Source organism: Cnephaeus nilssonii (genome assembly GCF_951640355.1).
Source record: "Cnephaeus nilssonii genome assembly, chromosome: 6".
In the NCBI taxonomy this organism is placed as follows: Eukaryota; Metazoa; Chordata; class Mammalia; order Chiroptera; family Vespertilionidae; genus Cnephaeus; species Cnephaeus nilssonii.
This window is the reverse complement of record NC_137077.1, coordinates 18,956,629-18,979,587: the sequence shown is the minus strand read 5'-3', so window position 1 is coordinate 18,979,587 and position 22,959 is coordinate 18,956,629. Positions and strand designations below refer to the sequence as shown.

The 22,959-nt window shown below is 36.5% G+C and overlaps 1 protein-coding gene across 2 annotated transcripts in view; it reads left to right on the top strand.

Moving 5' to 3' along the window:
* Positions 1–22,959, top strand: part of VEZT (vezatin, adherens junctions transmembrane protein) — a 73,602-nt gene that overhangs the window by 31,384 nt on the left and 19,259 nt on the right. The window contains exons 3-9 of one of the 2 annotated variants that reach the window (XM_079775100.1): positions 683–769; positions 5,695–5,870; positions 8,978–9,253; positions 11,905–12,054; positions 12,889–13,036; positions 18,165–18,496; positions 21,087–21,280. In XM_079775100.1, the coding sequence (XP_079631226.1) occupies positions 683–769; positions 5,695–5,870; positions 8,978–9,253; positions 11,905–12,054; positions 12,889–13,036; positions 18,165–18,496; positions 21,087–21,280 (1,363 nt within the window). The remainder of the gene's footprint in view (positions 1–682; positions 770–5,694; positions 5,871–8,977; positions 9,254–11,904; positions 12,055–12,888; positions 13,037–18,164; positions 18,497–21,086; positions 21,281–22,959) is intronic. The other variant, XM_079775101.1, reaches the window with a different exon arrangement.

Sequence of the window (22,959 nt, the reverse complement as noted above, 5' to 3'; positions counted from 1 at the left end):
ACATTTTTCACACTTTACATTGGTTTGTAATTATTTGTACTGTCTCTTCTGTATCAAGTTCTCGACAACCGTTATGTGTATTCATCTTCCTTCCCATGATTGTTTTTCAGTACCTGAGACATAGTAACCCCTCAATGAATGTAAACTCCATTTGCTGGCATGCTCAGGAAATGGACTATTAAGGTATATTGAATTTGGGGAGTGATTCAATAATATGCTTTCTATTTCAGTGAGACAGTTTTTCTAAAATTAAAATTTCTTTCTGCTTTAGTATTATGGAATGATCTTGGAGAACCCTATGGTTTTCCTCTGAAATACATACCATCATAATTTTGATACAAATTATAGTGTACTGAAGACAAATGGGCTACATCAGGATGACTTCTGGTGGCTCATTAAAAAATCACATTTTCAAGTCTCATTTCAAACTTACTGAATCTGAACCTTCCGTTTGGGGGCTCAGGAATATGTTTCTAACTAAAATCAAATCCAGGTGATTTTGATGTGTAAGTAAATTTGGGAATAACAAAGAGGCTGAGACATACTGACAAAACATGCAACCTGGATGATTTTCTTCCTTACCCTAATAAAAACTGTGATTCATTAGATGTAATTATTTGAAGTTTTTCTGCTATCTGGTTGTAGTTTAATAATCCTATGTAATGTCATTCATCTCCTTCAGCGAGGCATTCTGTTAAAAGTGGCTGAAACCATCAAAAGTTGGATTTTTTCTCATTGCAATAAGAAAGATGATTTACTTCACAAATTGGTGAGTGTTCGTTTTACTTTCTTTGTCAATATTCAGGGCTCTAGCTTATTAGTGAGAAAATTGATAAATCAGAATTTGTCTTGCTACTGATTTGGGCAGTGATTAATTTTTATTAGAAATTCTGGGCAGTTCTGTAAAAGGAGATTTTTTTTTTTTGAGATTTTCCACTTCATGAAAAGTTTGTGTCACCTAAGAAAGAATAAGAAAGAAAAAGTAAACTCTTCAGTAATTTGCATTTGGGTTCCGTATTATTTCATAGTTCTAAGAGGTTATTAGTCACTTACTTAGAATAGAATATTCTTGGTAGTTATTGAAACCTTATTTGTTAGAGTACTATTTTCCACTGCCATCTTCTTCCATTGACAGACACTTCTCTCAGTAATGAAGGGATTAGGAATATATTCATTAGTGGGATCTTCTCCTTTTTCATTAGGAACTTGATTATCTTTATCCTTATCCCACAATCAATGATTATAAAGTTTAGGCAAAATCAAAAGTGGTTCCTCCCTAATTTATTTAAATAATCTGACAACTTCAGATTATTTTATTTTATGAATTTATTTACCATTGTTTGACAACTTCATATGTAAAATTTAGTCTCCAGGACTGATAAATCACAGAATTTTCCAAAGACTTGGAATAGTCAGCATTGACAGTCTTTGTGATTCCTGTGAGGCTTGCTATTTTTTCTTCTCTCTGCTGTAGTATATCTGTTGCTTGACCTCTTGTCCCCCAAGAAGGAGTACCTCAAATTTTTATATCCTAACAGTACAAAATTTAAGTTATGAAGTTCTTCTCCTGGCTCTCAGTAGGAGAAATCAGGTTACAAGTAAGCAGGCTTTCAGGATCCTCTGCTGGCCTGTGACCCTAAGATAATAATAATCCTAATATATAAAAACCCTTGGTCGTAACGTCCGGTAACGACCGAGGCTCAACCAACCGGAAGTCAGCCCTGCAGTCTGCACTGGGTTGCTGCTTCCGCTGCAGGCACAGTGCCCCAAAACTGACTGCTGAGGGAACTGCAAATCAGGGCCAGAAAGAGGCCTGAAGAGAGAAGCAGGAACTGATCCGTTGCCTCTGTGGCAGCTTTTGATCAGGACTTGCCTCTCTCTTTCTCTCCCAGTCTGGCCAGCAGCTGCTCCTCCATTTCTCCAGGCCTCCATTGGGGCTGCTGATCAGCCCCACCTTTATAATCAGGCCCCATTGATAGGCCCAGAGATGCTGACTGGCATAGAAACTGACCAATCAGAACCAAATCTGGGTGAAGTGTGAGGAGCCAGTGGTTGCCTAAGAGGCGGAGCTTTTGATGCTGACTGGCATAGAAACCAACCAATCAGAACCAAATTGGCCGGCAGAGGAGGGCAGTTGGGGGCGAGATCAGGCCTGCAGGGGAGGGTAGTTGGGGGCAAGATCAGGCTGGCAGGGGAGGGCCGTTGGGGGTGAGATCAGGCTGGCAGGGGAGGGCAGTTGGGGGCAAGATAAGGCCGGCAGGGGAGGGCCCTTGGGGGCGAGATCAGGCCTGCATGGGAGGGCAGTTGGGGGCGAGATCAGGCATGCAGGGGAGGGCATTTGGGGGCAAGATCAGGCCAGCAGGGGAGTGCAGTTGGGGGCGAGATCAGGCCAGCAGGGGAGGGAAGTTAGGGGAGATCAGGCAGGCAGGCAGAGGCAGTTAGGGGTGATCAGGCAGACAGGCAGAGGGGTTAGGGGCAATCAGGCAAGCAGGTGATCGGTTAGGAGCCAGTGGTCCCAGATTGCAAGAGGGATGTCTGACTGCTGGTTTAGTCCCGATCCCCTGAGGGGTCCCCAATTGGAGAGGGTGCAGGCTAGGCTAAGGGAACCCCCACTCCGTGCACGAATTTCATACACTGGGCCACTAGTTATTCTTATAAATTATCATTTATAAAAAAATGTTTACAAAGTGCTTTCACATTTTGATTTGGCAATCTAAACACTGTAAGGTTTGGTGCATTCACCAGCTGGAAATCCTGAGGTTTAGACCACTCAGTTTGATTTAAGAATACTGATTAAGTGAATTATTCAAGAATCAGCTAGAAAGTGATAGAGTCAGAATTTGTATTCCGATCTCCTGGTTTCTAAGCCCAGGCTCTGTACTATAATGCACTACCTCTCTAGCTTGAGTATTATTATGTTTTGACTGACTAAAATTACTTTTTTAGCAATCCAAAAGGGCAAGTTCTCTGTTCAGGGTTTCATCTTTATAGGTGTGTTGAGAAGGTCAATGAAGTATCTTGTCATCTACGTAGAATACCATCTCTATCCAGGTGGAGCCATCCTCATTCTTCAATGATACTAGGACTGTGAAAGGTACATGGATCCATATACATTTTTCTGTGGTTTAATCATAGTCTGTATAGTCCTGATCTTTTCATTCTTGGTTCTTTGTCACTGGCCACTTATTTTATGTTTTCTTCTTAGAGTATTAAAAAAAATGCCTTTATAGCAACTATGATGGTAGTGATATTAGCACTTTGAAAGCACTTTTTAGCCTATAAAGTGCTTTCGTGTGTTATTTTATCATCAGCAGCTTTATGAAATAATATTATATATTTAAAAGTGTGTAAGATCATCGAAGTGTATTGATACATGAATAAGTTCCCTTCTCCATCAGAAGAGGCAGAAATAGAAATCTCTTTTATTCTTTAGTCAAGATGTGCTTTGCATCCCTTTCATTCCATCCAGGCAGAAATCTTCCTAAGTTACCTTCTCATGCCATTTTTCTATTTAGATCCTTAAAAAGATTCCTATTATCTGTCATTTCAAATCCAATTAATCACTTCAGCATAAAAGAGTCTGCATAAGTTGGCATTAATCTACCTTTCCAGCCTTATTCACCTATATTTTCGTCAACCAAACCAGTCTTCCTTTCCCTTTATTCCATACTTAAAATTGTGCTATTATACTGTGGTGGAATTCCTTCCATTTTTCTCTCTATTATCAGAATCTTTTCAATTAACAGTTCTAGCTCATCTTCAAGGCCTTTCCCAGAAACTTCAGCCCATTGATCTCTTATTTTCTGCAACGACCTAGTAATGATTATCTATGCTGTCATCTGTAAGTTTTTGTATATTATGTATGCTTTTCTTTATTGTATTTTAACACTAGCAGCTAACACTTACATAGTGTTTACTGTGCATCAGACACTCGTAGTATTTTGCAAATACTGACTTATTTAAACCTCACAACAACCCTATGAATTGGTACTACTTATTTTGCAGATGAGGAAACTGTAAGAGTGGGTGGGGGTTGTAAAGGGTAAAGGGGGCCAACTATATGGTGACAGAAGATGGTTTGACTTTGGGTGGTGGACACACAGTGCAATATACAGATCATGTATGTAACCCATGATCAAGTTTGAATATGGATCACTGCATTCCTACTAAGTCCCCATTATGATCAGCTAGGGTTGAACACTGTGGTGTGGGAATGATTAACTGACCAAGAAGAGCAAACCCACTGCTTTAAACCCTACACCTAACTCTTTTATGTTAATTGCTAAAGGCTTTGCCCTTTAAAAGTTCTCTTTATTTTGCCCAGCTAGCATGGCTCAGTGGTTGAACATTGACCTATGAACCAGGAGGTCATGGTTCGATTCCCGGTCAGGGCACATGCCAGTGTTGCGGGTTTGATCCCCAGTGGGGATCATGCAGGAGGCAGCTAACCAACGATTCTCATCAGTGATGTTTTTGTCTCTCTCTCTCTCCCCCTCCCTTCCTCTCTGAAATCAATAAAAATGAAAAATATTACAAGTTCTCTTTATTTTTATCTTACAATAGGGTCACTCTATTCCTAAATTTAATACAAAATAAAACTTAAAATTTTCTGACAAAGCAGAATATGTAGTGAAGCAAAACTGACTACTAGAGACTTAGGCTTTGAAATCAGACTTCTGGAGAGCTACTTATTCTCTTTGGACTTCATTATTCTCCTCTATAGAATGGAGAGGAGGAGAATGTACATCACAGGATTACTGTGAAAATTAATCTACCTGCTGTAACATTCCTAACTCATCTCTTACCTCTACCATGAACACTGCATAAAATTAGTATTGATGACTTGCAGTTCTACAGAAGCTTTTCTGTCTCATCTGACTCTTCCAACTTTTACATCTGGTCAGTTCTTACTCTTATATTAAGACTTAGCTCAGGCATTACCTCTTATACTTTCTCTGACTTCATTGCAAGTTTTGGTACCTTTTCATAATACCCTTGGTATACATCATTGCACTTCTTTGCACATTATGTTGTAACTGTTTACTTTTTAGTCCTTCATTAAACTATGAACTATTTTAAGAGTAGAGACTTAAATGTCTGTTCTTGGTATCAAGCATGGTGCCTGATATGTATATTTCTTGATAGATGGATAGAAGGAAAGGAGAGAGGAATAAATGAGCTGGTATACGTGAAAGCATTTTGCAAACTATAAATGCTATGCACATGTTAGTGTGGTTTTATATTACATTCCTTAATGATGTATTTTTAATATCTGAATGTCTTATTTTTATAAGGCCTTGATCCTGCTGATGTAATTCTTAGATACTGGCTATACTGTTACAGTATCCAGGGACAGCATCTTATGTTACAGAATTATATTTTCCATGTGTGTTCTAGCAATTTAATTAATTGGGCTTGACTAGATAGGTTTATTAATCTGTAGTTCACTTCTTTTTATTAAAAATTTATATTTCACCACTGGTGGCCCAATAATATCCACCTCAGTCTTTATTATTTCACATTTACAGTTGGGGGAAAAACACCCCCCAACAGTAGATTGGACTGTTGTTTCTTCTTCTTGGAGTTTATACTGAAAATAAGTATCTCTAAATTTTATTAGTACTTTAGGAGCTTAGCATTTAATGCAAAATTATGTATGCATTAATACCTCTCTTCCGGTCTTTTAATGGCAAGGATATTGGATTCCGACTCGACTCACTACATACCATCCTGCAACAGGAAGTCCTGTTACAAGAGGATGTGGAGCTAATTGAGCTACTTGATCCCAGTATCCTGTCTGCAGGGCAACCTCAACAACAGGAAAATGGACACCTTCCAACACTTCGCTCCCTGGCAACCCCTAATATTTGGTACTGTTCAGAAAACATCTATCCTTTGCTCACATACTGTATAGAGTATTCAGAGGAAATCCATCATGATGCTCCCCATTGTAAAGGCATAATAAGCATCCCATACATTGTAGCATTGTAATTAATGATATGCAAAGGTTTTTAAAAAGACCTTTCTAAAGTGAATACTATTTAAAATGAAGCTGGAAACAAATCCACTTTCAACTCACTATAATTAGATCTGTATTTTAATAGCCCACATACATTTATGACATGTGCCAAAAAGAATCTGTCCTACCCATATACCTCTATGCACACATGTGCATGCAGGCCTCGCTGGTTCTTTATGTTTCTTTATAGTTAATAGAATATATCATAATCACATTGTAAAGACAACGAGGGTAGGTTGGGGCATGGAGGTAAATGATCACCTCTTGCTTTATTGGCTGAGAAGAGATCATAAGGAACATAGTCTAATGATTTACACTATCCTAAAACTTTTCAACCACTTCAAATATTTGGATCTAATGAAGAAGTCCTAGGATAATCTGTTTAAGAAAAAGAAAGAGGAATGGTAAGAAGGTATTATATATAAATAACTGTTAATATCCTCTTCCTGTTAAAATATGAGTTTATTAAATGAACTGAATCATTGTCCCAACTGTTCAAGTTATACAGGCAATTACATTCATTAGCTTCAGTGTGCTGAATTTATCTGTTTTTTCTGTCACACTGGCAGCTAGCTGCTTCATATTCTAACATAGCAAAGTATGATGTTTTCCAAACCTGTATCACTCAGATATCATCATGATGAAGTAAAGCATCTTATCCTTTAAAAAAAAAAAAAGTAAGAACTTAAGGGACTGCTATAAGGAACCATAGGTTTTAAGAATTTTACTTTCAAGTTTTCTTTAGCAACAAATATGATTAAGAAACCACTTATATGCATGCATATGAGCATAATCAATGGACACAGATGGTGGGGGTGCGGCGGGGGTAAGGGCATGTGCTGGGGGGTTCTTTAAACAATAAAGAATTAAATTTAAAAAAAGAAAAGAAACTATGAGTCTGTAAATACTTGTAGACTTTTCTATTAATACATACAAGTAGATAATGAGAGTTGGCTCTATGATATTACCAGTATCATCTAAAAGTAAAGGATTCCAAGGGAAATTAGGGCAGGCAAATGTTTAATAAGAAGCACTCTTAATGAGACTTTTTTTGTTGTTTGACTATCTTCAAGTACTGTTTTTCAGACATAGCTCCCCTATATTTACCTTTTTATTATAAATACATGTTTTCATCAGAACCTTCATTGCTTAAAAGATGTGTTTTAATCTATAGATATATAGTTGACCTAAGCAAAAAAATGTATACACATTTTTACTTCAGTTAAAGCAGTGTAAAAACACAAAGCTTGTCCACATTATGGTCTGCTGTATAAGCGTGTGTATTCCAGATTTGTGGTGATGATTTAAAATTAGATGACTTGATTTAAAACAATTACTCATAAAGTATATATTATTTCTAATTGGAAAAATGCTTATATTTTCTTCAGATATTATATATTTACCTTCAAATACTTAAAGTCTGATTTTAGGGAAAAGGAACTCATAGTATATTTGAATATTTAAAAAGTATTTTTAAAATTTTAATATTAAAATTAGTAAAATTAGTATTTTAATTTTAATATTAAAAATTTTAATATTATTTAATAATAAATTTTTAATATTAAAATTAGTAAAATTAGTATTTAAAAAGTATTTTTTTAATTTTAATATTAAAATTAGTAAAAATTAAGCTATTTTTACTTTTAAATTTATAAAATTGGATTTTTTTAATCTGTAAATTTTTTTAGAGTTAAAGAGTCTGTATCTTTACAAAAAAAGTCTCGACCTAGAGGCTATTATGCTAAGAGAAATAAGTCAGACAGAGAAAGACAAATACCATATGATTTCACTTATCTGTGGAATCTAAAACCCAAAAGAAATAAACAAAACAGAAATAAACTCATAGACACAGAGCACAAACTGATGATTGCCTGGTAGAAGGGGAGTTGGAGGACTGGATGAAAAAAGTAAAGGGATTAATAAGTTCAAATTGGTAGTTATAAAATAATCATGGGGATGTAAAGTACAGCATAGGTAATATAGTCGATAATCTTGTAATTATGTATACTGTCAGGTGGGTATGAGACTTATTGGGGTAATACTTTGTAAGTGCTATAAGTTGTCTAACCACTGTACTGCCCACTTAATCCTATATAATAAAAGGTTAATGTGCAAATTGACCAAATGGCAGAACAACTGGTCGCTATGACGTGCACTGACCACCAGGGGGCAGACACTCAACGCAGGAGCTGCCCCCTGGTGTTCAGTGCAATCCCACAGGGGGAGGGCTGCTCAGCCAGAAGCCTGGCTCACGGTTGGCTAGTGTAGCAGCGGTGGTGGGAGCCTCTCCCACCTCCACAGCAGCACAAAGGATGTCCGACTGCCGGTGTAGGCCCCTTCCCTGCAGGGAGCAGGCCTAAGCCATCAGTGGGACATCCCCTGAGGGCATGAATTTTGTGCACCGGGCCTCTAGTATAAAATAATATTGAATATCAACTGTAATTGAAAAAAAAATTTCTCTAAGTCATTTCAGAAGGCACCAATTTCTTATGTCCTTTACCTAAACTTTTTACTCAGGTTTTAATACCTAAGGACCATTGTCTAGTTGCTAGATATTTTAAAACTATTTCACATAATTTTATTTTAATATATTTTTATTGATTTCAGAGAGGAAGGAAGAGGGAGAGAGAGATAGAAACATCCACGATGAGGGAGAATCATGGATCGGCTGCCTCCTGCCAGTCCCCCACTGGGGATCAAGCCCACAACCCAGGCATGTGCCCTTGACCAGAATCGAACCTGGGACCTTTCAGTTCGCAGGCCGGCGCTCTATCCACTGAGCCAAACCGGCTAGGGCTTTCAGATGATTTTTTTTAATGTCATTTTTTAAGCCATATGTTACAAAGAAGCTGGAATTTTATTTATTTTAGGAAACCTAATTTATTGATAAAGTAACTCATCTTTCTCTTTTCTAATGGGTATTGTTTTCTTTTTTTTTTTTTTTTTTCTCTGTTATAGGGATGTCTCAATGCTATTTGCCTTCATTAGTTTGCTTATTATGCTTCCCACTTGGTGGATTGTCTCTTCCTGGCTGGTATGGGGAGTGATTCTATTTGTTTATCTGATCATAAGAGCTTTGAGATTATGGAGGACAGCCAAACTACAAGTAACCCTAAAAAAATACAATGTCCGTTTGGAAAATGCAGCAGCAAATAGCCGAGCTTTTACTAATCTTGTGAGAAAAGCTTTACGTCTCATTCAAGAAACTGAAGTCATTTCCAGAGGATTTACACTGTGAGTTCATTTTTCATTTTATTTTTAAGTAATTCTTTTTTATTACATAGTTAAAGTAGAATATTTACTACCTATTTTCATTTTTGTATTGCTTTTATAGGAAAAAAGTGGGTTTCTCTTTAGCACTTATTAAAGTCTATTAACTGCTCACTAAAGAAATAAATGTTAGATTTAATATGTAATATGATTCTGCTTATTCTACTTTGAGAAACCAAAGTGCTTTGAGAATCATGATTATGTCTGTGTGTTACCTGTAATTTTATGAGATAATGTAGAAAGAGAACCTACCTTGAACGCAGCATACAGTTACCTAATAAATGCTTGTTTCCTTTACTTCCTGTCAGATACTCTCTTTCCTCAATTTAATTGATAGCTGTATCTGACATGAATTCATTTTGAAAACTCTTGCCATGTATTAATAATATTCTTTAGGTAAATGTTAGCAGATATTATGGCACCAATATTGTCAGAATATCATGCAAGTAATGATATTTTACATTCCCACAAGAAATTAAATATTCACCAGTCTAGCTGTAAGTGTATTAAGCTGCAGGTTATACTGGTTATTTATTCCATTATTAAAGGAAAAGTTATATTTACTCAGCACCAGTTTATTATAGAGCAGATGTTCAAGTCCATACCATCTGGCTCTAAAGCTTGATTGCAGTATACCAGACTGCCTGCTAAACACTAGCAGGTGATAGTTGTATTGTAGTATATATGTAATCATTTATATAACCTTTGCAATCTGTAAGTGGGAGAAAATATGATGAAGTATATGGTGAAGAATAATTATTGCTCTTAATTATTGTTATATCTGGAAAATCATGAAAAGGGGGAGCAGAAGACCCTTTGGTAGTCATCACATCTTTTACTGTGCTCTGCTCTAGAGTAGTACTGAAATGATCTTGGCATAAAAACTGTATCTGAAAAATCATGAACAGGGAAGTAGAAGAATCTCCAGCAGTCTTCACTGTTGTGTTCTGAAACAGTATTTTAAACAATCCCAAGACATAAGAGATGTTTCATTACTTTTCTTTCTGCTCAATTCAAAATGGAACAGTCCTCGGCATTTGTTTATTTTTGTCCTTCCATTGTTCACTTCTTTTTGACTCAGCAGAGCAGTTTTTAAGTTGTTTGAATGTCAAGTTTTAAAAGTTAAAAATCACACTAAGAATAAGAGTGGCTTTTCATTCTTGACTTGCACAAGACTTTACTGAGAGAACTGACTGCTCAATGGTTAAGCAAAGTGCTGTGTGTTTGTTCATTTAATGCTTGGGCATGTATAGAGGATTCTGTGCCTTTTGTCATTGTCCACCTTTTAGAAACCATATGTGTAGAATAGGCATGAAGAGCTAAATTGGGTCAGTTAGACATGATTTGCCTCCAGATTTTGACTTCTCTCGATTCAGATGCAGACAGGCAGAAGAAATGTTGGGAAAAAATTGTGCTTCACTTATCTTCGTCTAACTGGATAATTGATTGAAAAAATTATGACCAATAATAGATCTTGAATCATAATATTTTTAGTTTTTAAAATTCATTTAGTAAATAAAATGGAGTACAAACATTAGTGCCATATGTTGAAAAAAATGAGTACTGTTTTGCTTTACCTCGGTTTGTCTGCTCTAGCAAATAATTTAACTTTCTTTGCTTCGTTCCTTTATTTTAAAATAAGCCAGCAGTCATTGCCCTGTTGTTGTTGTTCTTTTAATAGATTTCTAATGCCTGAATATATTTTAGTTTGATTTAACATTTTTTAAGTTTTGAGTTAGATGTCTTGTTTTACAAATATGTGGTTATAGTGTAAAAAATTTATAAATTCCAATATTATGTTTTGCTATTGGGAGAGGTTACTGGATAGGTGAAAAAAAAAATACTCTTATCTAATAACTATTCATAGTTTCATTTATAAAAGCATAAGGTATTATATGTCATTGTTTCAAATAGATACTCCCCACTTATCTTTTGGAAAGTGCTATGAAATGTGCTTCCTCTTGAACAGTTTTGAGAGTAGCTATGCAACTACATAGTAACCTTTACTTTGCCTTTCTACTTGCATTCCCCTGTTGGCCACTGGTCCTGTTATCTTTCTGCGGCCCCTACTTCATTTTGAGTAGGTAAGTGCCAGTGGCAGCAGGTGGGTAAGTCATTTTACCCTACTTTTATGAATGTACAGAATGCATTCTGTACAGGTGGCCAAAAATATGATTGATGAACATATATGAATATTAAGAATGTGAAAGTGTTTATAATTAAAACTTTTATACTTACTAAAAAGGTTTGGAAACTAAATGTAAAGTAGTACCATTCTAGTATATATTTTAGCGGGTAGAGTGTCTATATTAAAAAGTTACATTTTTTTACATAAATATTCCTACATTTCTACTATATTTCAACTATAATGCTTTTATTTCTTTATATCGGAGGAAGCCATCACTCTGAGATTTAAATTTTTCATTTGTCTTTTTCTGGTGACTATATGTGTATCAGGGAAATGGCTATTTATGAGACCTGAGTGGGGTTACTTACAAACATTTTCTAATGAAAATCATGGAAAAGGATTTTTTTCTAAACTCAATAGAATTATGGATTTAGGAAACAAAAACTTTAGGACACCTGTACAGTTGTATCACATTTTACTTTTCAAGTTTGCTTGACAGGGTCAGTGCTGCTTGCCCATTTAATAAAGCTGGACAGCATCCCAGTCAGCATCTCATTGGTCTTCGGAAAGCTGTCTACAGAACTGTAAGAGCCAACTTTCAAGCAGCAAGGCTGGCTACCCTATATATGCTGAAAAAATATCCTTTTTTGGTCTAAATTTAAAAATAAGATATGTTTCCAGAGTGCTGAATATAGATATTATAGTTGCATCCTGTAAAGTTAACTGTAAACTGAAATTGCTTATTTTGAAGCTAATTTCCATCAGCACTTCTATTTTAAAACTGGAAATGCATTCCAAGGGGGAAAGGCAATCACAGACAAGAAGATAGTTCTTCTCTCGTGTGGTTCATTTTTAACAAGGAAAAAATTTGAAATCCCTCCCTTTACTGGTCCAAAGAATAAATTCAAAAGACCTGGCTTTGCTGGGCCTGGCTTTTTTTAAAAATTACTGAACATGGCAAATTTGTGTCATGACATGGAAATAAACCGGCAACAGGAAATCCTTCTCCTTTCACAAAACAAAGGACCTAGAGTCAGATCGGCAACATTTAAATTTTGGCCATATCAGTTATTGCCTAGGTGACCTTAAGCAAGTTTCTTAACTCTCTGTACCTTTCTTTATTCATTTTTAAAATGTCAATACTAACACAATCATACTGACTGTGTTTTTGTTGAAATCAAATGAGTTAGTGCATATAAAGTGCTTAGATAGTGTCTGACACAAAGAATACATGACAATAGTCACTTAAATTTACTAAAAAAAATTATTTCTATTAGTCAGGAAATAAAGGTATATAATATCTTTATTTTATTTAAGATTCATAAATAAATTATGAGTAAATGGAATGCAAAGATTACTTTTGTAGGTCGACACTCAACTATTGAGCCATGCTGGTTGGGCTGGGCAGTCTTAATGTACTACCTTTTAAGTTTTAATGAAGACTTTGTTGATTGCCTTAACCTAATTTAACCTACCCCCTGAACTCTGAGAGTGACAATGTAACCAACTACATCTGTGTGGTGCCTTTTAAGGACCTGGGCCTTGGACTTAGTGAAGAGCAGATTTCAGAAGAGGAAGCACATAACCTTACAGATGGTTTCAGCCTGCCTGCATTGAAGGTAATCCATTGGTAGAATGGAAGGAAGGGCTGAGGAAAAGAGAGATGGTCTTGGATTGTGCCTGTGCTTTTTGAACACAAATGGTGCACCTGTTCTCTTTTATTATTTGCTGATTACTGTTACTGCAATAACCTTACTGAAGTTTGTGAAGCTGCCTTTAAAAGTGGAGAACATCATAAAGATTGGAAAAGAAGATCCTTATAGTTTGATATCAAAATACTTATAATTCTTTTTTATTTTTTTAAACCTCAACCAAGGAATGAGAATATTTTTCCCATTGATCTTTTAGAGACAGTAGAAGGGAGGAGAGAGAGAGAGAAAGAGAGACATCTATTTGAGAGGAACACATTGATTGGTTGCCTCCTGCATGCAGCCCAACCAGGGCCAGGATGGAGCCTACAACCAAGGTACGTGCCCTTGACTGGAATCGAACCCAGGACCCTTTGTTCCACAGGCCAAATGGAGCCCTAGTTGGTTTGGCTCTCTCCACTGAGCCAAACTGACTAGGGCTCCATTTGGTTTTGAGACTCTATAAACTTCTATATCTTTAAATTTTTTATATCCATATAAATTTTCTAAATCTGTTTGTTTTTCTTTTCTCTTACTTGAAATTTGCCTTGACTTATTCTTACCCTCATTCTAACCCATCTTACAACTGACTAAGCTAGAAACCTGCACACTAACCATTTTATCCCTCCTTTTACTCCTCACATCCAGTCTGTCAAGATATTTTTGTGTCAGTTCTACCTTCAAAGTATATTTTAAATTTATCTACTTTTTCTGGGTTCTTCCCCACCATCCTAGTCCTGACTGCCATCACCTTTTACCTGAGCTGCTTCAATCGTTTTCTTACAGTTTTTCTAATTCCCTAAAGTAGTTAGTTTCAGAATTTGACATACAAAGAGACTTTAAAATAATATATGCTTTGAATCAGTAATTCCACTTCTGCAAATCTTTCTTAAAGAACTTATTCCAAATACAGTCAAGCTTTATGTACCAAGTTGCTTATTAGCTTTGTTTACAATAGCGGAAATGAACAGAGCCTAAATGTATAGCAATTAAGGAATAGTTGCATGAATTTATGGTAAATCCACAGGGTGGACCATTGTGTAGCAGCTACAGTTTGCTTTTGAAGATTTTATAAAAATTTGGGGAAATGTATGTTAAACCAGTGAAGTAATTAGCATTCAAAAATGTATATACAGTATGGCCACAACTCTGTTTTTACAAAAAGACTAATAGAAAATACCAAGACACCAATAGCTACCCTTTAGGAAGGTCACATTGTAGAAAATTCCATTTACTTCGAAATTCAGTACAATTTGAGATTAAAAGAAGAAAAAACAGGGATTTTGGAAGTGAGCAAACCCAGGTTTATATTTTAGCTCTTACACTAACTTTTGACCTTTAATAAATTATTATTTGAATTTGCCTCATCTGTAAAAAGGGCTACCATACCTTCCCTACAAGGTGTTAAATGAGAAGACATATGAAATACCCACAGTGGAGCTGGTCATATAATGGGTACCATACGCGGTAATAGCTATTATTATTTACACTTTTGACGTATTGTTTTTAAAAGCTTATTAAATCCTGGATTGTATTTCAGCTTAAGTATAGGCAGCAAAGGGAAAAAGTGACTCCCCTACAGTCAGACTTTCCAGGTTTGACTCGTTCTATCACTTGGCGGTTAATGAGTTCTTGAGCAGATCCCTGTTTCTGTGTTTATAAAAATGGGATAATCATAATGCTTACCTCTGAGGGATTTGATATTTGCCAGTTCAGTGCCTAGGATAGAGTGGTTAATAAATGTTAGCTGATTTTTTTATTGCCTCTGATGGGATCTACTCTAAAATGTGGGGCTTGTTCTCTTTTATCTCCCCACCCTACTTCCAATACTGCTGGTTGTAGCTGGACCCTTTTTGCTCACTCATGTTGTTTTAAAGACTAACTTTAGTATTTTGATTTTTGCTTTATTTTGACATATAACTAATCTGTAACCAAACTTCATGTATTGCATTGTTACCAGGAATATCAACCTCTGAAAGAAGCCTTATCTTGGACCTATAGTGTAGAAATTGCTGGAAACCCCTATGATACTTAAAAACTATATTTTGTCTTGTACATTTGCCATTGTATCCAGAAGAAAGTTTTTTTTTAACAAATTTTGTATAAATTTTAAAAGAAAATTCTCCAAAGAGCAACACTAATTAAAGGTTCTTTTTAATGTAGTGGAAGGTGGTTTACAAATAAATCAGGACCTTTTGTTTTCTTCTGTAATTTTCATGGTGTCCATAAAGAAAATACATTTTGGCTTTTTTTTTTTTTCCACCTATATTCCCTCAGGAAAACTTTACAAACCTGAGGAGACATATAAAATATTTAGTACAGAGTCCTTATCCCTTCTTCCTATTGTTTAAATTTTTAACTAGTTTTTAAAGTTGTTATGAAGTAATATATTTCCTGTTTTAAAAAATGAATCCACATTTTAAAAAATGCTTTACATAAAAATGTCCTATTTGTTCATAAATTGTGGTTACCCCCTCATCCAAAGAACAAACAGAAAAATATATATATAATTTTCAGTTTTGGTTTGATTGGATAATATGGTAGTGATTAAATTATAAATTAGTATTTTAAAAGTGGCAGTAAGCTATGCCCACTTGTTTTGGTTGCTGTGGCCAAAACTCTGGAATCATTCTTCATAACACTTTTCCTCCCATAAACAATTCGTCAAGAGATTTTGTTGGTTCTACTTTCACAATATATCCAGGGTCCAGCTACTACTCACCTGTTACCACTAACCACTGTTGTACAAGCTACCATTAACTCTTACCTGAATTATTACAATAACCTCCTAATTGGTTTCCACTTCTACTCTAATCTCCCTATCTTCTCTCAACACAGCAGCCAGAATGGGCTTGTTAAAGCATAATTCAGATCATATAACTGCTGCTCAAAACCTTTCAGTGGCTCCTCATTTCTCTTAGAGTAAAAGCCAGAGCTATTTCAAGTGCCTTCATCACTTACCACACTCCTCCTTGCTTAGTGTACCCCAGTCACACTGACCTTGTTCCTCAGATGTGCCAAGTCCTCTCCTACTAAATAACTGCAGTTCAACATCCTGTTCCCTAGAATTCTCTTCCCTGATGATAGTTTCATGGCTTAATTCTGGATCACACTTTTTTAGAGACATTCCTGGCCATCCCTCCACCTCTCCACCTTCCTAGCCCCTTTTACCTTCCCCCATGTATACACACATACAGTACACACTCGCTATTCCCCTTCTCTGCCAAGAAACTCTGTCTTTTACTTGTTATTGTGTATTGCCCCCCCCCCCCCCCAATATATAAGCTCCATCAGGGCAGGGATTTGTTTTTGTTTTTCACTTTTGTTCAAAGCTATATTATCAGCAGATAGAATAGAACCTGGTACATCGTAAGTGCTCAAAAAATACTTGCTGGCCCTAACCGGTTTGGCTCAGTGGATAGAGCATCAGCCTGCAGACTGAAGGGTCCCAGGTTCGATTCCGGTCAAGGGCATGTACCTTGGTTGCTGGCACATCCCCAGTAGGGGGTGTGCAGGAGGCAGCTGGTCTATGTTTCTCTCTCATCGATGTTTCTAACTCTCTATTCCTCTCCCTTCCTCTCTGTAAAAAACCAATAAAATATATATTTTTAAAAAATACTTGCTGAAAGAACCAATAAAGGGATAAAGAAAATCATAGTCATGAATTTAATGGTTAAATAAGACTTATGAGGTAAGCCTGTTTATATTCAAGAATTCCTAGGTAAATGTCTCTAGCAATTTGGAAATTTGACCTTGCTTATTTAAAAAAAAGAAATTCAATGGTAAAATAGGTTTACATTAAATTATCTTATTATTTGCCTAATTTTAATGTTCATTTAATAAAACAGTCTAAATAATGTTCTCTTTCCTGGTTGTGAAAAATTAGAATCTAAATTTGTTCAATCCTCTTTGTTGTATGCCAATTCTTGTTCATAATAAATTGTTTCCTCGCGTTTGTTTGTTTCTTTCTTTGTTTTGGAGATATTATCCTCCTCTAGAATAGGACTATACCTACAGAAATCCTTTGCTGCCTAATGTCAGGGGTTGTCTCTCAAGAATGGGTTTTGGCCCTAGCCTGTTTGGTTCAGTGGTTAGAGTGTCAGCCTTCAGACTGAAGGGTCACGGGTTTGATTCCGATCAAGGGCATGTACCTCGGTTGCAGGCTTGATCCCCAACCCATCGGGGCATGTGCGGGAGACAACCAATTGATGTGTGTCTCTCACATCAATGTTTCTCTCTGTCTCACCCCCTCACTCCACTCTCTAAAAATCAATGGAAAAGCCAAAACCGGTTTGGCTCAGTGGGTAGAGCGTCGGCCTGCGGACTCAAGGGTCCCATGTTCGATTCCGGTCGAGGGCATGTACCTTGGTTGTGGGCACATCCCCGGTGGGGGGTGTGCAGGAGGCAGCTGATCGATGTTTCTCTCTCATCGATGTTTCTGGCTCTCTGTCCCTCTCTCTTCCTCTCTGTGGAAAATCAATAAAATACATTTTTTTTTAAAAATCAATGGAAAAAATATCCTTGGGTGAGGATTAACAACAACAAAAAAGAATGGGTTTTTTAATTTCTTGTGCTAGACACTCCTAGGTATGAACACTCCGGGACTGATTTTTATGTCATTTCTTAATTATTTCCTAGCCAAAATAATGGTGTAATTTTGAACCCCAAACTCTGGGTTCATCAATAACTCATTTCTTTGAACTTATATAGCTCTGTCATTCCTACTGTTTTCATTTCTCCTTTGTGTAAAATTTTAAAATAATTAATCCATATTTACTTCTAATAAATGTGTCTCAATCTATCAACACTTCCTTTCTAGATTAGAACCATACTAAGTTATATTCTGGTATTTCCTGCTATATTGGGATCAGAAGTTCCCATGTGCAGTGACTACATAATTTGATACATAATTCTTGGCTAATCTTAGAGTTAATTCAAGCTCAGCTATATCCATTACTTATGATAAAGTGGAAAATTTAAACTAGAAGTTAAATTTGTAGTTTGTTTTGAATGTTGGCCAATATTTTTTATTGATCTAGTTCTTTTTTCTTTTTTTTAGGTTTTGTTCCAACTCTGGGTGGCACAGAGTTCAGAGTTCTTCAGACGGTTAGCCCTATTACTTTCTACAGCTAATGCCCCTCCTGGGCCCTTACTTACTCCAGCACTTTTGCCTCATCATATTTTATCTGATGTGACTCAGGGTCTACCTCATGCTCATTCTGCCTGCTTGGAAGAGCTTAAGCGCAGCTATGAGTTTTATCGATACTTTGAAACTCAGCACCAGTCAGTACCCCAGCGTTTATGCAAAACTCAACAGAAGTCAAGAGAACTGAATAATGTTCACACAGCAGTACGCAGTTTGCAGCTCCATCTGAAAGCATTACTGAATGAGTAAGTTTAGAAGCTATATAAGGAAATGTCCCCATGATTAGCAAGCTTCATTCTTGAGCTATTGTGGTTCTTGGCTTGTGTCCTAGCTAGAGAAAAGCAGCAAAATGGAGACATACAGCATGAAAGATGGTTTATACTTACAAATAGAGCAGAGAAGCATGATTTATAAATACTATAATTTGGTACATTTATGATTTTTACTTTTCCTGATTTCAACAGACAACCTAGAAAGATAGGACAAAAGCAGATGTTCATTCTGTTTGAGAGCTGCAATGGAGAAGTTTACGAAGAATGAGTTTAACTCTCTTTAGGTAGGGCTCTTAAACTGGAGCCTGCAATCTAAGAGAATATCTGCCAACACTGGAAAAATAAATTATAAGAGGCGTTGTTATATATAGTTAAGGAATAACACATTGCTATTTTCTAAATAAATTCAACAGATTTGGACTCTTTTTCCATAGCATAGAACATGTATTTTGATCCAAGTTAGATAATACAATGTAGGGTCCATATTAGGTGATCTACTTTGCATGGAATTGCTGGCACTCTGCCTTGGTAGCAGGTATGGTGCAGAACACAGACTTGTAGAATAGAACTGGATCAGATGAATGGTTGAGTTCATGTTGTGCTGGTAATCAGGAAAGTCATCAGAATTTAATGGATTGATGTGATCATAGTTTAGGTACTTTACCCTGGATACCAGGCAAGAAGTGGAAGGGAGAAGCCATTAATCAGTTTTGTAAGACCAAAAATAAAAATGAGTCAAAAAGGCTTGAAGTCTCAGTAAAATCAAAAGGCTGGTTTACAGGACTGAAGAAGGATGTGTACAAAGATAGGAAGTTAAGGTCATAAAGATATTTTGAGAAAAATTTTCACTCATCAGTTCAAGGTCTGGCATTAGGTATATAAGGCTGATGGAAAGCTTAGGGCATAAGAAAAAATTAAGACACTATGAGGCAGGAATGTTCCAGTGGTCTGTAGCAGCTATTCCAAGAAAGCAGGTGAATGCTAACCTGACTCAGCTCTGTCTGCCACAGGGAATATGGGAGGTGAGGCAGTCTCAAGGTGAGTGTGTGGCAATGGTTGAATCATCAGAGGAAATATAATAAAAGGCTAATATGCAAATCGACCAAACGACCAGTCGCTATAACGCACACTGATCACCAGGGGCAGGTGCTCAACTCAGGAGCTGCCCCCTGGTGGTCAGTGTGCTCCCACAGTGAGAGTGCAGCTCAGTCACAAGCTGAGCTCACGGCTGGTGAGCACAGTGGCAGTGGCGGAAGCCTCCACGGCAGCACTAAGGATGTCCAACTGATGGCTTAGGCCCGCTCCCTGTGGGCCTCTAGTATATTATAATGAGAGAAGGTGGGTCAGGGAAGGAAGAGTGCTACACTGTATAGATATGAAAATGAAAAAGAGGGGCTTTGTACCTTTGTCAGGAATTGTGGATTATGATGGGAAGTATGTTCTCTATTTAAAAATGAAATATTCTATATCTTAACTAGAGAGTGTACCAGTCATTAGCTATCATATATGAATGCTCTATAGACTGCTACACACAACTTTGAAGTGTTATCTAAAAATTGTTTGTGTTTCACTCCTTTGCCCTTGTTCCCTTTGCTATTCCCACCCTCACTTTCTTACATGAGGACATTAACCTTTAACTGTTCTTCCTCCAGAGTGCTCACTGCTAGATGATTCCTGAGGGCATATATTTGCTTTCTCACTTAATCAAAAATCTTAACTGGTTTCAGAATATAGCAGCTTAGACTGACATCTGTATAAAACATTCTGTAAAAAAGGTTTGCCATAATCTGACTACAGTCTGCTTTTCTGTCTTGATTTCTCCTTTTCCTTCAATCCCGCCAAACTGTATATATTGTCATATGCCCACAGGGAATATGGGAGGTAGGGTAGAGTGACCTTCCTCGTCTTTTGTACATGCTTCAATTTTATCCCTCCTTCGCTGCTCCCTCAAAAGAACCTCTTCCTTAGCTACTCCCTACCTGTCCCATTGCTGGTAGCAATGTTCCCCTCTTCTGAATTCTTATAACACTATCTTTTTATCTCTCTGTGGTATACTTTTGTGCCTGGATTCAACCCAGGTTTACAGTTTATCAACTGTATGACTCTGAGCAAGTTTCTTCAACTCTCTGGACCTAATTCCTCATCTGTACATGAAATAAAATATTATGACTTTTTATGATAATTTTATTTTATATATATGTATAATTTCTCTGATTCAGTTATGTTTCTTATAAATAGAAGATGGGTTTAACGTGTCCTTTCAGTTCATGCCTAGTATATATGCAAACAATATTTGTGGGATAAATATATGACACTATTTATAAGCTTTTTTAAAAAGTGGTATAAAATACACGTAACATAAAATTTACCATATAATCATTTTTAACAGTACAGTTCAAGGTATTAAGTATATTCACATTGTTGTACAACCATCACTACCTTCCATCTCCAAAACATTTTTAATCTTCTAAGCTTATTTCTTAAATAAGCCTTATAAATGATAAATTTTCCATTTTATATTTTAGAAATCTCCATGGTGAAACTGTTTTTCTTTATTACTCAGGGTAATAATTCTTGAAGATGAACTTGAAAAGCTTGTTTGTACTAAAGAAACACAAGAACTAGTGTCAGAAGCTTATCAAATCCTTGAACAGAAATTAAAGTTGATTCAGCCCCATGTTCAAGCAAGCAACAATTGCTGGGAAGAGGCCATTTCTCAAGTGGATAAACTGCTACGAAGAAATACAGATATAAAAGGTACCTGGGAGAGATTTCTTCCATATATTCCTCTGCAGTTAGGATTTTATTAGGTGTATTTCTTCTCTATGATGAAACTCACTTGACAAACCTTTAGTTTACTAAAGAAAAAGTTGAAATTATATGGCCCTGGCTGGTGTAGCTCAGTTGGTTGGAGTGTCTTCCTGTACACCAAAAGGTGGCAGGTTTAATTCCTGGTCAAGGCACTTACCTATGTTTTGGGTTCAGTTGCAGGAGACAACTGATCTGTGTTTCTAATTTTTTTAAATTGAACTTATATGTACAAATTAACACTGAATATAAAGTCTTGGCTCTTACTAATAAGAAAAACAGCCCTAGCCAGTATGGTTCAGTGGATAGAAAGTCAGCCTCCAGACTGAAGGGATAGATTTTAATAATATTATTTATTATTAGAACTTTCAGAATCTCTTTTCCAATTACAGTGATGATGAATTTGATATTCATGGGCCAGAAATTGAGTTTTGCTTTTAAGATAAAATTTTTACTTTAGTTATTCAGAAATCATATATAAATGTTACAATAGGTAGCACTATGTATTTGTTATTAGGGGTCTAAAATGTATTATTTAAGAGTAATACTGCTAGGTAAAAAGACAGTCTTGAAATTCTCCATAAACCTGCTTTCATTTAACCCAGATTTTATACTTTGTTTTACTGATCTCACCAATTTCATTGTAAATGTTTGGAATATTAATTTTTAAACTTTGCTATAAACCATATTTATCCCTTCCACCTTTATGATGAATAACAGAAATTGTATTTCTGCCAAAGATGATTAATGCTTTATCATTCTGTTTCATTGTTTTGTTTACAGCTAGATCTGTAATACTTTAATGTTTTAAACATGCTGAATAATTCCTTAGATAGTAAAAGTATTTCCTTTGAAAAAAGGAAATGTTAATATTACCAATAGATTTCCTTTATGTCTCAAATATAAATAGTGAATACTTTTTCCTGCAAAGGATAATTTTGTGAAGGATTTTTTAAAAATATATTTTTACTGATTTCAGAGAGGAAGGAAGAGGGAGATAGAAACATCCTCCTATATAATAAAGGGCTAATATGCAAATCAACCGATCAGCAGAACGACCGGTCACTATGACACACACTGATCACCAGGTCGCAGGTGCTCAACGTGGGAGCTGCCGTTCAACCAGAAGCCGGGCTCATGGCTGGCAAGCACAGCCGCAGTGGTGGGAGCCTCTTCCGCCTCCTCGGCAGTGCTAAGGATGTCTGACTGCCAAGTGGGCCTAAGCTGTCAGTTGGACATCCCCCAAGGGCTCCCAGACTGCAAGAGGGCGCAGGCCCCCCTCCCCTGCCTCAGTGCACGATTTTTGTGCATCGGGCCCTAGTCAATGATAAGAGAATCATCGATCAGCTGCCTCCCCTACTAGGGATCGAGCCTGCAACCAGGTTCATAGGTTGGCATTCAACCACTGAGCCACACTGGCCAGGCTTACCAAGGATTTTTAATAGGTGCAGATATTTATGCATTTAAACTTTTTGAAATGACCCAAGTCTAGAGCTTTTGAGTACATTTTCTATAAATAGAATTACCATTGGGTGTTAAAAGATGCATCCCACTCACTTCTCCTTAGCGTACTCTGAGATGTTGACTCTTAGTCACTCACTTAAACATGATCGTTATAACTGTCTCCA